This window comes from Poecilia reticulata, chromosome 2, assembly GCF_904066995.2.
Source record: "Poecilia reticulata chromosome 2, P_reticulata-male-v2, whole genome shotgun sequence".
Lineage (NCBI taxonomy): Eukaryota > Metazoa > Chordata > Actinopteri > Cyprinodontiformes > Poeciliidae > Poecilia > Poecilia reticulata.
The window spans coordinates 263,110-276,984 of NC_088831.1; the positions used below are offsets into that span (position 1 = coordinate 263,110).

The 13,875-nt window shown below is 38.8% G+C and overlaps 1 protein-coding gene across 1 annotated transcript in view; it reads right to left on the reverse strand.

Annotated features, from left to right (window-relative positions):
* Positions 1-3,117: 3,117 nt before the first annotated feature.
* chrm4a (cholinergic receptor, muscarinic 4a) overlaps positions 3,118-13,875 on the reverse strand; it is a 39,659-nt gene continuing 28,901 nt past the window's right edge. The window contains exons 6-7 of the mRNA XM_008430160.3: positions 10,905-11,174; positions 3,118-3,382 (exon numbers count right to left, since the gene is read on the reverse strand). Of these exons, the coding sequence (XP_008428382.1) occupies positions 3,137-3,382; positions 10,905-11,174 (516 nt within the window). The 3' untranslated portion in view covers positions 3,118-3,136. The remainder of the gene's footprint in view (positions 3,383-10,904; positions 11,175-13,875) is intronic.

The following is a 13,875-nucleotide window of genomic DNA, read 5'->3' on the forward strand; positions in this document are numbered from 1 at the left end:
AATAAGATACAAACATATTATTTATCTCTTATATAGCATTTAGCTACTGGGAATAATTACAGAAATGATGTCTGCACAAGTTGGGACCCATCAGAGAAGGATTTGTAGGAGATAGAACAATGACTCAAAAAGTAAAGAAGCTAAAGGTAAGGTGATTGATTGGTGTGTTTTTGGATTTACAGGCCAAGTTTGAGCTGCTCTACAGAAACAACAGAGACTTTCTGGACTTTGTGATAAATGATAAAAACTTGATTGACTTTTTTGCAACATGCTAAAGCTAATGTTAAAGTTTAATTTGTTGCTCCCTTGCTGTATGTGTTTGCACACAGCAAGGAAGGGTTAACTTTTATTTGCATCCAAGATATGTTTGCGAATAAATTCATTAAAATCTAGTGACTGGATTAACACTGAAGTTTAATTAAAGGAAAAAGTAAGCAATAAAAAATTAATGCTTGATTCAGTAGATGGTTCTGCTGAAACAAATCTCAATCTTCTCTCAAGATGCTGCAGTTGATGAAAACCCATAAGTTATTCTGTTTATTCTTTTAGATCTTCAAATATAAAGACTTAATATGTGTTGTGGCCGTTTGAATTCTAAATATAATCCTTCTTAATCTTATACGGTAGAATTTAAAAAAGATGCTCTAAACACTGTAGTTCTTCTGATGACAGAAGAAATACAATTATTTTAACTGGAGGATTAAAAAAATGTTTTTATTGAGATATTTACAATAAATCTCAAAACTAAATATTAAAAATGGATTTACTCAAAGAGGCCAATACAGCTAAACACTAATATTAGCAGGAGTGATATTTAGAAATCATTAACATATTGGTGCTAGTCAGGTGGATTTAAATTAATATATTTATAATTAAAGAAATATTAAACACCAGAATGTCCTCTCTCTTTCCAAGGGACAAACTTATCACCATGATCAGGTAGGATATGATTCTAAGGCAGTGATATGCAGAGCTGCCTTTCTTTTCTGCCCCAGGTTCAGTCACTGATGGCCTCATTTCCAGCGTACTCTGGGACTTCCTGAAACACTTTTTCTTTTCTCCTCTTAACATTCTCATCTGTCCAGCGGGTCACATTCGGAACACGGAGCTTACGCTGACTTTGTCGTGAACAGACCAGAGAAATTCCTTTATGTTACGGCTAAAACGTGTCTGGGTTACTTAAAGGAAAATCTTTGATTGAGTTACTCATGAGAGGAGTAAGAAACCTTATAGAGAACCTTAGCTTCAGCTTCTAAACCCTCACTAAAACCATTTCTAGTGTTAATCGCTGAGCAGGACCCGACCAGACTCTATTGAAACTTGCTAGGATATTTCAGTTATGTCTCAATAGTTGTTAAATCTGAAACTTACATCTGGAGTGTGAAGCCTTTAGCTGAGTTTCCATTACAAATATATAAATTTAAATATTCCACTAATGTCAAAGTAAAGAAAATTTCACAATTGCAGTGTTTTCATAAAATAAGAAACACAATTAAAATCACATGTTAAGTTTGTTCATTAAGACATGATGCATCATGATCCTCCAACTACTTCCTGTCTTCGTATTCTTCATGGTTTGCTCCAGTAGCAACATACGGTTGTTGCTCATGTGACGCGAAAAAAAGTGATTCCATTGCAGTTTTGCAAGATAAACCAATTTCAATACTGCCGAAAAACCACCTCATCCTAGTGCTAAAACGTTTTTTTAATCAAAAACCAAATGTGTTTTTTTGTTTTTTAAATTAGCATGTTTCATCCATCCATCCATTTTCTTACACCCTTGTCCCTTAGTGGGGTCAGGAGGGTTGCTGGTGCCTCTCCAGCTAACGTACCGGGCGAGAGGCGGGGTCACCCTGGACAGGTCGCCAGTCTGTCGCAGGGCAACACAGAGACACACAAGACACACAACCATGCACACACACACTCACACCTAGGGGCAATTTAGAGAGGCCAATTTACCTGACAGTCATGTTTTTGGACTGTGGGAGGAAACCGGAGTACCCGGAGAAAACCCACCATGCACAAGGAGAACATGGAGACTCCATGCAGAAAGACCGGTGCCGGGAATCGAACCCAGAACCTTCTTGCTACAAGGCAACAGCTCTACCAACTGTGCCACTGTGCAGCCCCTAGCATGTTTCTATTAAGCAAATATATTTTTGAAATGTCCAAAAACATGACTGTCAGGTTGATTGGTCTGTCTAAATTGCCCCTAGGTGTGAGTGTGTGTGTGCATGGTTGTGTGTCCTGTGTGTCTCTGTGTTGCCCTGCGACAGACTGGTGACCTGTCCAGGGTGACCCCGCCTCTCGCCCGGAACGTTAGCTGGAGAGGCACCAGCAACCCTCCTGACCCCACTGAGGGACAAGGGTGAAAGAAAATGGATGGATGGATTTTTGAAATGTCACATTGCACAATTATATGGTCAATAGAAGCACAGCTACCTGTTTTCCCTTATTTTAAACAATCTCTTGTTTCCTTTCTGTACAAATAGCTGATTTCAGATCAACTGCAGGATCAAGAAGAACTTTTAATGATTCTGCACCAACTTTTACCCGTCTGGGTCGATAGTTGAACTGTCACAACTCAGCCAGTGACCAATTATCCACACAACTGCCCTCGGTACTTTGATATAATATAGTTCACATTACATCAGAACTTGAACGCATGACTTTGCGGGGATTTTTGCTGGAGAATAATTCATCATGGGGAAAATGACAGAAAACTGTTACATGAAAACACTCAAATCTGAGCAGCGCCACTGCCGCCGCTGTTTTAGTTTTACCTCTACAAGCTTTCATTTCCATTCATGGTCTCCACACTTTACACTTGTTCCTTCTTTCCCAGCCCACATTCACTTTGTCTTACTGCTGTAGCAGCTTTTCCACTCTGCGGATCCATGTAAAGGGAAGCTGGAGAGCTCTCTCGCCTGTTTGCTTTAACTTGCAGAATAAATAGATGCATATCCCCCGCCATATGCCAGAACTCGTTAAATTTCACACATTTATGCTTTTATTTATCCAGTCTTCTTGTCACTCACCTTTATAGTGTTTCCTCTGTTCCTCCTTTGACGTGGCTTACATCTCCCCCTCCCGTAACCCTCCCCTCCCATCCCACCCTTTATCTTCTTCTTTCATCTCATCTCGTACCTATATTTTTATACTGGCACAGCAGCAGGTTTTTGAAAGTCTTTTTGAATGTGGCATTGCACAGTGCGTAACAAGCTGGGTTGATGGTGGAGTTGACATAACACAGCCAGTAGCCAATCGCCCACACGGTGTCAGGGACACAGGACTGACAGAAGGTGGATATCAGCACCATGACATTATACGGTGTCCATGTAATGATGAAAGCCAGGAGAATGGCAAAGATGGTCTTGGTTACCTGCAGAGAATAAGAAAAAAAGAGAGAGCAGAAGATTGGACTTAGCAAAACAGAGTAAAGATACAAGCAGTTCCAAATGAAAGATACCTGCTATTTTCTTTAAAAAGACACAGAGGGAACATTTTGTCTATTTGCTTTTATCTAAACATACGTCATGTAGTTAACATTTTATTACAGTGCCTTTTGAAAATCCAGATAATGCAATGGATTTGTTAGCTAATGATGAAAATGATGAAGAGGTGAGACAAAACATTTGAGTTACAAGTTGGATCACCTGTGGATATGTTTCAATGCAACACAACAAACACACCACTGCCTTGTGTGTCAACATAAGGCAGATACTCTACTTCAGCCTTCCTGAAGTAGAGTATCAGGAAGGCTGACGAAAACTGAGGCAAAAGTTTCTTGGCTCCAATTTTCAACAAAGTTCACTTGTTCAAACAATTTTGTACAAGAATGTCCAGTTATCATACAGATCATAAAGTTCTCTGTCCCAGACGTGAAAAGGTTTTGGTCTGAAACGTGTGAGTCAATGCCAAAACAACAGCTATAAACCTCATGAACAAGCTGCTGTACTAACATGGGCTGAAAGGTCACTCAGGGAGGAAGAGGCCATCTCCAAAAGACGCGGAGTACAGTTTGGAAATGCACTCATGGACAAGAATGTTGAGTTTTGTAGATCTATCCTGTGGTCTGAAGGCAACAAAGTCAATGTTTTGGAGTGTCCATCACAAGGTCGTGACCTGAGCCTCAGAGAACATCGGGGGGCGGAGCTAAAAAAGGTGTCTGTCAGGGATCGACCAACATTCCAACAAACTATTGCTGAAGGAAACCCAAACATTTGACCAAAATCATACAGTTTAAAAGCAGGTAAATCTCAGAATTTAAAGATAAAAAAAAAATGTAAAAAAAAAAATCACTCTTATTATTCAGGTACCTTGGAAGTGGAAGGTTTAATATAAGAAAGAGGGAGAGAAAAAGTATTTTTACACAGTGAATGTAAATCTCTGGTTTCAACTGTATGTGTAAACTGCAGCTTTAATAGCTAGGAGGAAAAGATTCAGTTTTATGTGAATAAAAGGAGTGAATGCCATCACTCCCTTGCATTCAAACCAAGCATTTCAAAGGCATTTACTTTCAACAGAGAGATATGAATTATTCAAGTGCAAAAAAGACATTTCTTTCAAGGGATCAACCAGTATTCTGTCTTTACATAACTATACGTAACCTGTTTTGAATTTTAGCTTTAATTGCTGTTAGAGCCTGTTGCACAGAGGCATCATTTGTTCCACAACTTTAGTTGTATCTAAATGCATAAAATAACTGTCTGATAGAAAGAAAGTGATTTTTGAAAGAGCGTGGCCGAAAACACCAGCAAAGAGTTAAAAAAACAAAGTGAAGCAGCCAGAAGAAATGCTCTGGTTTAAACATAACTTGGTAGATTTATGCAGGATTTACTTTAAAAGAAGCTTTTACATCTAGTAGAGGCACTGGGAACTTCATAAGTGAAGCAATAATAGACATAGGCTTGTTGTCATGCCAACCTGTCCAATACCTGAACAAGTGACATGAGACTCTGTGTAGCTTGGTGGACATGACCTACATTGTGGTCTGTCTTGGGTAAGAAGACAGACCACAACCATCCAGAAATAAACTGTTTATTCCCTTCATGATGTTTCAAGAGTTTATTTCTGTTTATTTGGATGGTTGTAGCTTGAAAGCAAGGAAAACCAAAAATATAGTTTATTAGAAAATAATATGAGAGCAATAAAAAAAAATCCTTGAAAGCAACCATATTGGTGGAAAGTAAAATGGAAGGGAAAAAGTCTGGAAGAACAGGGATAACTACAACCTATAAGGTATTGAAGCAAAGCACCTTCACTGGAACGGAAGTACCAAAGGCTTGGACTATGATTGAGTCTTCAAGAGCCACTGCACTCAGACATATCCAGGACATGGACGGTAACCATCACGTTCCTTCAGTTAAATCCTGAACCAGAGACAACATCAGAAGCCACTAATCTGAATTGAGGAGACAAAGGGGGCAGAGCCTCACCTGTCATCATGAAAAAATAATATATAATAATAAAAGTCATTTATATTGCTATTTTCACGTACTATAAAGTATCTATTTTTTACTTAGTTAAACCAATTCTGATTATTTTTTCTTCAAAATCGATGGGTTTTTGCATTTTCCCATTCAAATCCTCAGAAGCGAAGCCGGTGAGGCAGCAGCGAGCTGAGCCTCCCCTGGGATTACGCAACCTCTCGCTAACTGCACTGGCTGCCATTATATGACAGCATGTTCGTCCTGTCTGTACGCCGGCAATAAAATGGCTAAGAAACATTTAATATATGGACTGATTTTCCATAATTTCGCTTATGTATATAATGTAGAGTGTTTTTTGTCACTAACTGTGTGTGTATCGTGTTTTGTGTGTGGAGGAGGAGCGATAAGAAACTGCAGAGAACAGACTCGAGGTGAGGCTGGCAGTTCTATTGCCTCACCGCTGGGGGCGCTCATGTTCCCAGACATTGTGCCTGCACAACTGCAGAGTAAGACACAGTGAGCTAGCCATGGAGCTAGCCATACAGTAAAATGAGTACAGCGATATATTTGGTTTCTTCTCTCTTCCGACGTCAACATGAAAGACTACATTTCTACACTTAAACAGTTTTTTAAAGTGGATTTTTAATTGAAGGTGTTGGTCTAAAGGAAGACCAACACCGGCTGAAAGACAGTTTCAGCCGGTGTTACTCGAAGTAAAGACAGTTTACTTCGAGACAGTTTGACGATATTTAACCGGAGTAGAAAAGACATGCCGAGGATAAAGTTGGCTTTGGATGAATGGATATTTTTGCGCAGAATTAGCGGTGCATGGATTTAATTGATAACTAAAGGTAAGACAGCAATACGATGTTTTTGTTTAGTTTTTTAATGAAATGTGCGTTTGGTGGGCTACAGTTTGTATGTCTAAGTAGTTCAGTAGCTAATCTAGTCTTTTTTGGTGTTAAATCCTAAAACATTAAGTGGCATTGTTGTCAGTTGCTATGGCAACGAGTCTGCTTGTAGCTTGGCGGATACAGAGCGAGAAAGTGCTTGCTGTGGATCAGATCACGAAATTAATACCTGCATTTGTAAGTTTCACTGAGTTAACGCGGCCATGGTTGACATGTAAATGATTAGTCTTTTTGCCCCCCAGCGTTGTGTGGATGCGCAAAATTTCCGTACGTCCAATAACATTCATGGTGTCTATAATCGTAAGTCAGTGCCTCACCAGCATTGAACCTCACCGCACGTCACTGAAGTGTAGCTATACAGTAATGCATGTATTCATGCTAGACCTTCTAAAAAAGAGTCAGCAGTGCAATCAGAGCATGGTGGATCAGCTGTGTGATAACAACAACGATGCGGCCACAGATGTTCTTTTGTTGATAAAATCATGAAGAGATTGCTCTGTGTAGTCGTGAGCTCATCCATTCCCTTCCTTCGTCTGCAGCCGTGATTCAAATACTGCTAACAAAGTTCCAGGTATGGTACTGATCATTCATGCACATCCCTAACTCAACACTGTGCCATGTGCAAGGTACTAACAGCAAATCCTTTTCTGGTCAGTCACATCACCACAATGCATTCCTTGCATGGTGCACTAATTTGGAAAGAAAGTGAAAACCAAGAGGAACTAATAACATTACTGTAAACTTAAAGAAGCCATAATCTTACCACTTAGGAGGCTTTCTTTTATAGGAAACATTCACCATTATGCTTCACAGAAACAGAGAGGCACCTGATGCTTTTGTTTGAAAAAAATATTTGTACCGATTGATAAGTAAACTGTAATCATTAATATTTAAAAGTCTTTCAAGTAATACCTAAAGACTGAAAACATAAAAATGTACTCTAATTGAAAACAAAAAAATATATAGTCTTGAGTCTATCATCATAGAAGCATGAATGCTTTGAAGTGTGTGTTTACTTTTTACACTATAACATTCAAATCTATAATATTCGTCACAGGAAGAGAGTTGAAATCTCTTGTCCAAAAATAAGTCCTTGATACTGAGAGTAAGAAAAAATGGTAGAAAAAAAGAGTTGTGTGATTCAGACCTCCAAACATTGAAAGCACTTTATGACTGGGAATCTCAGACCAACATCATCATTGAGACGTCTGTAAAGCTCAAATATCAAATATCAAAACATGTAGTGTTTGATCATCCTCTGGGATGTTTGCTACTTTTAAGTTGCTTTAAGTAGTAGAAAAGCTTCATGTTTTTCTTGTCTGCTAGCTTCATGGAGAAAGCATGTCGAAACAACACTGTTAAATTAGACAGAAAATGTTCATTCTAATAATATACTGATAGCCCACAGAGTGTAGAAATACAACCAACATCCAACTGATTTTAGCTAAAGTGTTAAGATAAAAATATCTATATATGATGAAAGACTTTTAAAGACATTTATACTGGAAAGTCTGGAGCCATAAACCAAGGTCACTATTCCTTCATAGGGTCAACAGAGAGAAAGACACATCAGCTGCATACTTATTCATCACAGTAGTTAACCAGAATCTACTGGGAGGAAATCTTATTCACAGAGAGAAAGTAAAAACCTTGTTGTTGTGAGGCGACATCTGAGCCACTCTGCTGACTACCCACCTTCTCCTGAAATATGAGACAACTTTTGCTGGTAATAGCATCAACACAGATGGTAGGGCCAGAACTGGACATACTGCAGAACATCATAGCTGTTGCCTCATTCACACCCAGTTTGGCCAAGCACTTTTAAAGGCGAGGTACTGAGGATGCTGGGAAAGTTGATTTTTGCTGCTTAAAAACTTCAGTTCAACTTAGCAACATTTGGGATCAAATGTCACTTCATCCTATTGACATTTCTTCCAGTCTGGTGTTTATTTGTTAGGGCTGAGATACAAGTGATGATATCCTAATAACCAAACCTTAACTTTTGTTGTTGTTTTTATGGGATAACAATGACACACACCTGACATTGTGTCTGGCTTGTTGCAGCATTACAGGCCACAGAATCTTTCTTTGTCAAACCAGAATGATTCGAATCATCCTGCTCATTTTATTAACAAAGATAACCTGAGAAAATACAAAAAGCAGATTTAAATGATGAAGAAAAATCTAACAGGCCATGAAAGCTAACAGGCTGCTGTTAGCCTTTAGCTTAAATGAATACAGCTCTATGTTTTGCTGAGTTTACTAACAGTATTTATGCAGGAAATTTCACTCCTGCATAAATAAAGCTTCAGAGTGCTTATCATTTGGATAAACCACATTGGATAATAACAAGATTTGTCCACATGTGTTTACATGGCCCACTGCTTCGCTCAAACATAATGTCCCTGTGGAGCACAACGGCAAGGTGCTCTAATTGAATAACACAAATAACTGGATATTATTCTGAGTTCTCCCAGTAGTTATTTTCTAACTGCAGAAAAAACCACAAAGAAGACAACAGGAAGTAGTTGGATTATCATGACACTGCATGTTTTTGTAACGCATGGACAAACTTATTCACATGTGATTTAAATTGCATTTCTTATTTAATGGAAACACTACAGTTGCGAAAATGTAATTGTTCAACATTAGTGTAATATTGACAAATTTTGCTCACATATGTAATGGTTTGTTTCAGAGTGAGCAGGAAAGGTCTGAATCCAGAGGACTTTAGTGGATGGAGCCTAAAGGGTGTATGTCAGTGGTCCCCAAACTACGGGCCGCGGGCCGGATCCGGCCCGCCTCCACATTTGGTCCGGCCCCCTGAACAATACCAGAAAGCATTCCGATTTTTTTTCATATATTGTATTTTCCGGTTTATATGTAGATTTTCTTCAACCACCAGGGGGCTCTTTAGCAGGAAGTGTGTCCTGTAAACTGTGGGTGTTTTGTTTTGCATGGCGCATTGCTGCCATCTGTTGGACTTTTAGGGAACTGCTTGACTTTTATGTTACGTAATCAGTACGGTTGGTAGCGGTAGAGCAGATGAACACGTGTTTGTTATGAACGCCGCATTCCGGTAGAGTTCTTCGAAGCCTGTAAGTAGCAGCTTATACTTCAAAATGAGCCTTTATGTTAACATATGATAAAATAAATAACTTGTTTATTGAATTAGTTTTGGAAATACCTGCGGGCGATTTGATTATGTGATACGTCATTGCTAACTAGCAGGCTGCTAAGATTTCTCAGGTCGTTACGTAGCATTGCAGCTCATAGCATTCAGAGGTAGCTGCTGTATCAGTTGTACTTCTAATGTATGTATCTGAATGTAAAACACTTCTGTAAGCTGCTCTGAGCTCATCCTGAGTTGTTTGTGTTTTGACAGTTTCACTCCATTCTACATGGAAATAAAGGAAGAACTAATTAATCCTGACTCGTGTGAAAGGAGTTTGGCTGATGGTTAGTTTTGGTACAAGACATCATAGTGAGACCATTACAGAGTGAATCTTTGTAAGTCAAAATTGAAAATAAAAGAAGAACGCGCCCATTAAAACGGAATTAGGTTTTAATAGGGAATTGAAATTTGAGAATGTTGATCAGTTAAATAGCATTTAACAGGAAATGCTATTTAACAGTTTTTAAAATAATACTGGGATCATTATGAGAATTTGAGGTATAGATATTAGGATCCAGTAGATGGCAGTAATGCAACAATAATGGATGCAAGCTTCTGTTGAAATCTGAAGAAGAAGAAGAAGAAGAAGGAGGAAGCGCTCATTTTGTTTTAGCACATGCTAGTAGCAACACGAAGGATCAGCACTTTTACTGTTACAGTTATCGTTCGGAAACGATTGTAATCAGTTCAGTTAAATCTAAACTTGGCAACTTTTCTTTTCTTATGTAATGAATGTGATATTCAATTGACCTGTTATGACTAAAATGTTGGCTGTCCGCCCCCCTCTGCTGCTGCTGCATCGTTGTGGAAAACCTGGCGCGGCAGAGATATCTGAGACTTATATGTGTATGTTTATTGGTTAAAAAAAAAAAAAAACTTTGGGGTTGTGGTTTATAGTCCAGTGCGGCTCATAGTTAGGAAAATACGGACTATAATCCTTCCTGGATTTTTTCTGTGAAGAACCCAGAGAGGGTTATTTGGTTATTATTTATTTCATTAATAGTGTTATTATTTATTTCCTGACTTTTGTTCTGTGAAAAACCCAGAGAATGTTATTTGATTGTGCTTTCTGGAAAACAATACATTTTTACATTTAGGCACTCCTACAATCGTCTCACTTTTTCTGTTACAAACTGACTCCGGCCCCCAGCAGAGAAGGGAAAAGTTATGTGGCCCTCACAGGAAAACGTTTGGGCACCACTGGTGTATGTGAATAACTTTGGTAAATCAGATTACCTGAAATGGTGAAAGTTTGGTTTGTTTTAAAGTCAGACAGTAAAAAAAATTGTTTTTTGGAATGGACCAATTTCCATATAGTGATATGGAAATATGTTGTTGCAACTCTATCCAGTTTTCACCACATGCTTACTCAGTGTAAACACTCACTTTCTTTTCTCTGGCGGCCATCTGTCTTTTCCTCTTCACTTGGCTTCTCGCAATGCTGGCAAACTTTCTTGCCACGGTTCTGGGGCGGCTGATTGGGATGGAGCGCCTCTCCGCTCCCTCCACCGGCGGTACGATCTCGATCGCTGTGATGCATTCATCCCCCGCCTGCTTCGTTACTATCTTTATCTTGGACCACCTTGACGATGGGTTCATCTTGGTAAGAGCAGAGTTGGATGTCGTCGTGACAACTGGATCAGGATTTGTAGCCGCCTATAATCAAAAGTAAAGAGTTTTATTAAATCTCACCGTGATTTCTCTTTTAATAGGGTTAAAACTTTTCTTTTTCATGTTTTTTTTTCATAAAGTTAAAGTAGACTGTGATCATTTGGCTGCTCACACTGAACCAGGCTCTACTGCGGGTTTCTTCCTGTTAAAGTTCTTCTTAACCTTAAACATTCCTATGAGGCACAGAAGCTCCTCTCCAGCAGCAAAGCAGGTAATTATCAGTAAGGTCTCTGTGTTTTCTGTGTAGTTATTTTTGAGGTTTTCTGTGTTTAGTCCTGTTCCTGTCCTGTCTTCCCTGTTGATTGCTTCCCGGGTGTCTAGTTCCCCTGATTACTCCCTGTGTATTTAAGCCCACCTGTTGTCTCTGTTCTTTGTCAGATCCTTGTCGTATGTCGTTGTTGTTGCGTACTGTGCATCAGTCTGTCTGTTAGCCTTTCCAGTTGAACTGTATAGTCGTGGTTGGCTTAGATCTCATCAGTCTTTTAGTGTCAGTTGCTACAGGTTTAAGCTGTTTGAAGTTCTCTGCTGTGCCGCCTGTACTGGACTGATTTGAGCTACTACTATTAAACCTATCATCATCACCTCTCAATCTGGGTCCTGCCTGCGTTCACTCTCACCACCTCCACCTCAACTCATGACGGTCTCACAGGAACTCGGTGTAACATCTATAGAGCAAAGGGTTGAAGTGAAATGTAATGATCTCCTACAGCAAGTCAGTAACTGAGCTACTAGTGATGACGGGTAAATGAGGCGTCATGAGGCGTTTCGACTCATAGCAACACTGTATTGATACTGTGTCGATACTGTGTCACTCAATAGTGACACATTGAGTGTGTCACTATTGGACATTAAAAATTCCTACAGGCAATGTAGTGATTTAATGACCAAGTCTATACAATAAGATTTAAGTCTTTGTATTTTATTGAATATTATATGTTGTATTATGTCATATCTTCAGTTACATTTAAAATATATTTGATATACAGTCAATAAAGAATGTGAACATGTACCATAAAGTGAAAATTTAAGTGAATGTGTTTGGAATGAGGATGCATGGACTGTTTTTTTCCCACACATTTTTATTTTAAAAAAAGTTTTTACAACCTTTTGAAATTAAGCCTGTTACGCTTTTTTTGACAAAACTTCTGCTGTAGAGAAAATGAAGTAAACTCTACATTTACAGTGAACCCTTGTTTTTCTTAGGGGTTGCGTTCCGAAAATAACCCGTGAGGCGAAATCCGTGAAGTAGTTACCTTTAGTTTTTACAATTATTATACAGCATAATTAAATACTCTACATTGAAACCAAAGAACAAAACCTGTTTTCAGGTCAGCAGATGTGCGTGTGCATCAATCGGGCCTTAATGTGATCCGGAGTCACATCATTAAAGCTTCTCCTGCACCAGATTCACAGCTGGATCTACGGCAGAGCGACGGATCTCATCAACGAGCCTCCGGTCGGGTTTTGTGCTGATTCTGGCCACAGTTTTTTTTCCAGCAGACATTGAAAGTTTCAGTTTCCATCTCCTGAGTGGCCAATCTGTATTAAATACCATAACGTTATTGGCACTCAGGTAGAGAAGAAGCGCAGAGACTGTTTTTACCAATCATATGGTCAATCAGGACGAAGAACACTGTATAAAAAACTGCACAAAAAAATCTGCGAAGCAGCGAAACCGTGAAAAGTGAACCGCGTTACAGCGATGGTTCACTGTATATGAAATAATTTATAAAAAGCAACCGAGTAATTTGTAGAATGGCTGCATATCTGAGTTTATCTAGGTGTATCTGAGACTTAATTCTCATGCCTGGCCTCATAAGGCCTCAGCATTGAAAAGGTGGATTTATTTAAATAAGACAGTTTAGTCAAACATATGCGACATTTAACCTACAGAACATAATATGAAAGTAAACTAAGAGTCAATTTCAGCTGAATTTGGATTCAGATTAAGTAGAAACTGACAAGAACCGGATGAAACAAAAATGAAAACAAATTTATTTTCCAATATAAGATCAAAATGGTCCCACAGAGGAAACATTTCCTTTGAAGCTGCTCCATAGATGACATTGTAAAAGATCAAGAATTTGTTTGGCAAATGCTTTTGACAGATTTGCTTCCTTATAAACACAGTTTGGCATCCAGTGTCATTTCGAAACGGTTCCTGTATCGGTCACGTGACTTGCTGAAACCAATACACGCACCGACACGGGTGTTGGTCTGTGGGCCTGATGCATGCACCGACGCATCGGCGTTGCCGGACCCATCACTTGGTGCTACCAAATATGAGACGGCAAGTACCAAAAGAATGGACAGTTAATTAACTGAATATAAAACCATGTAGTTGGGATTTTAAATCAAGACCATAAACTAAGTTGCATTTTATACTGATTTGCTGCATCAGTTGAATGTCTGCTGAGAGAGGCTCAACATTTTAAATTGCTTATTTAATTGAATTTTAATGAACTCTACTGGATATAATGGATGACACAGCACAGCAGCGGATCTTATTGTCGCTCCCAGCAGTTTAACTTCTTAAATGGAAAATGTTACATGCAAAACAAAATCTTTTATTACCTATTTATTTTATTTTATTTTTGTTTCATAGAAAGTCATGCCACTCTTGGGCACACCCATTCATTATACTTTGCTAAATACAGTTTTAAAAGAAAATTATCATTTTTGTTGC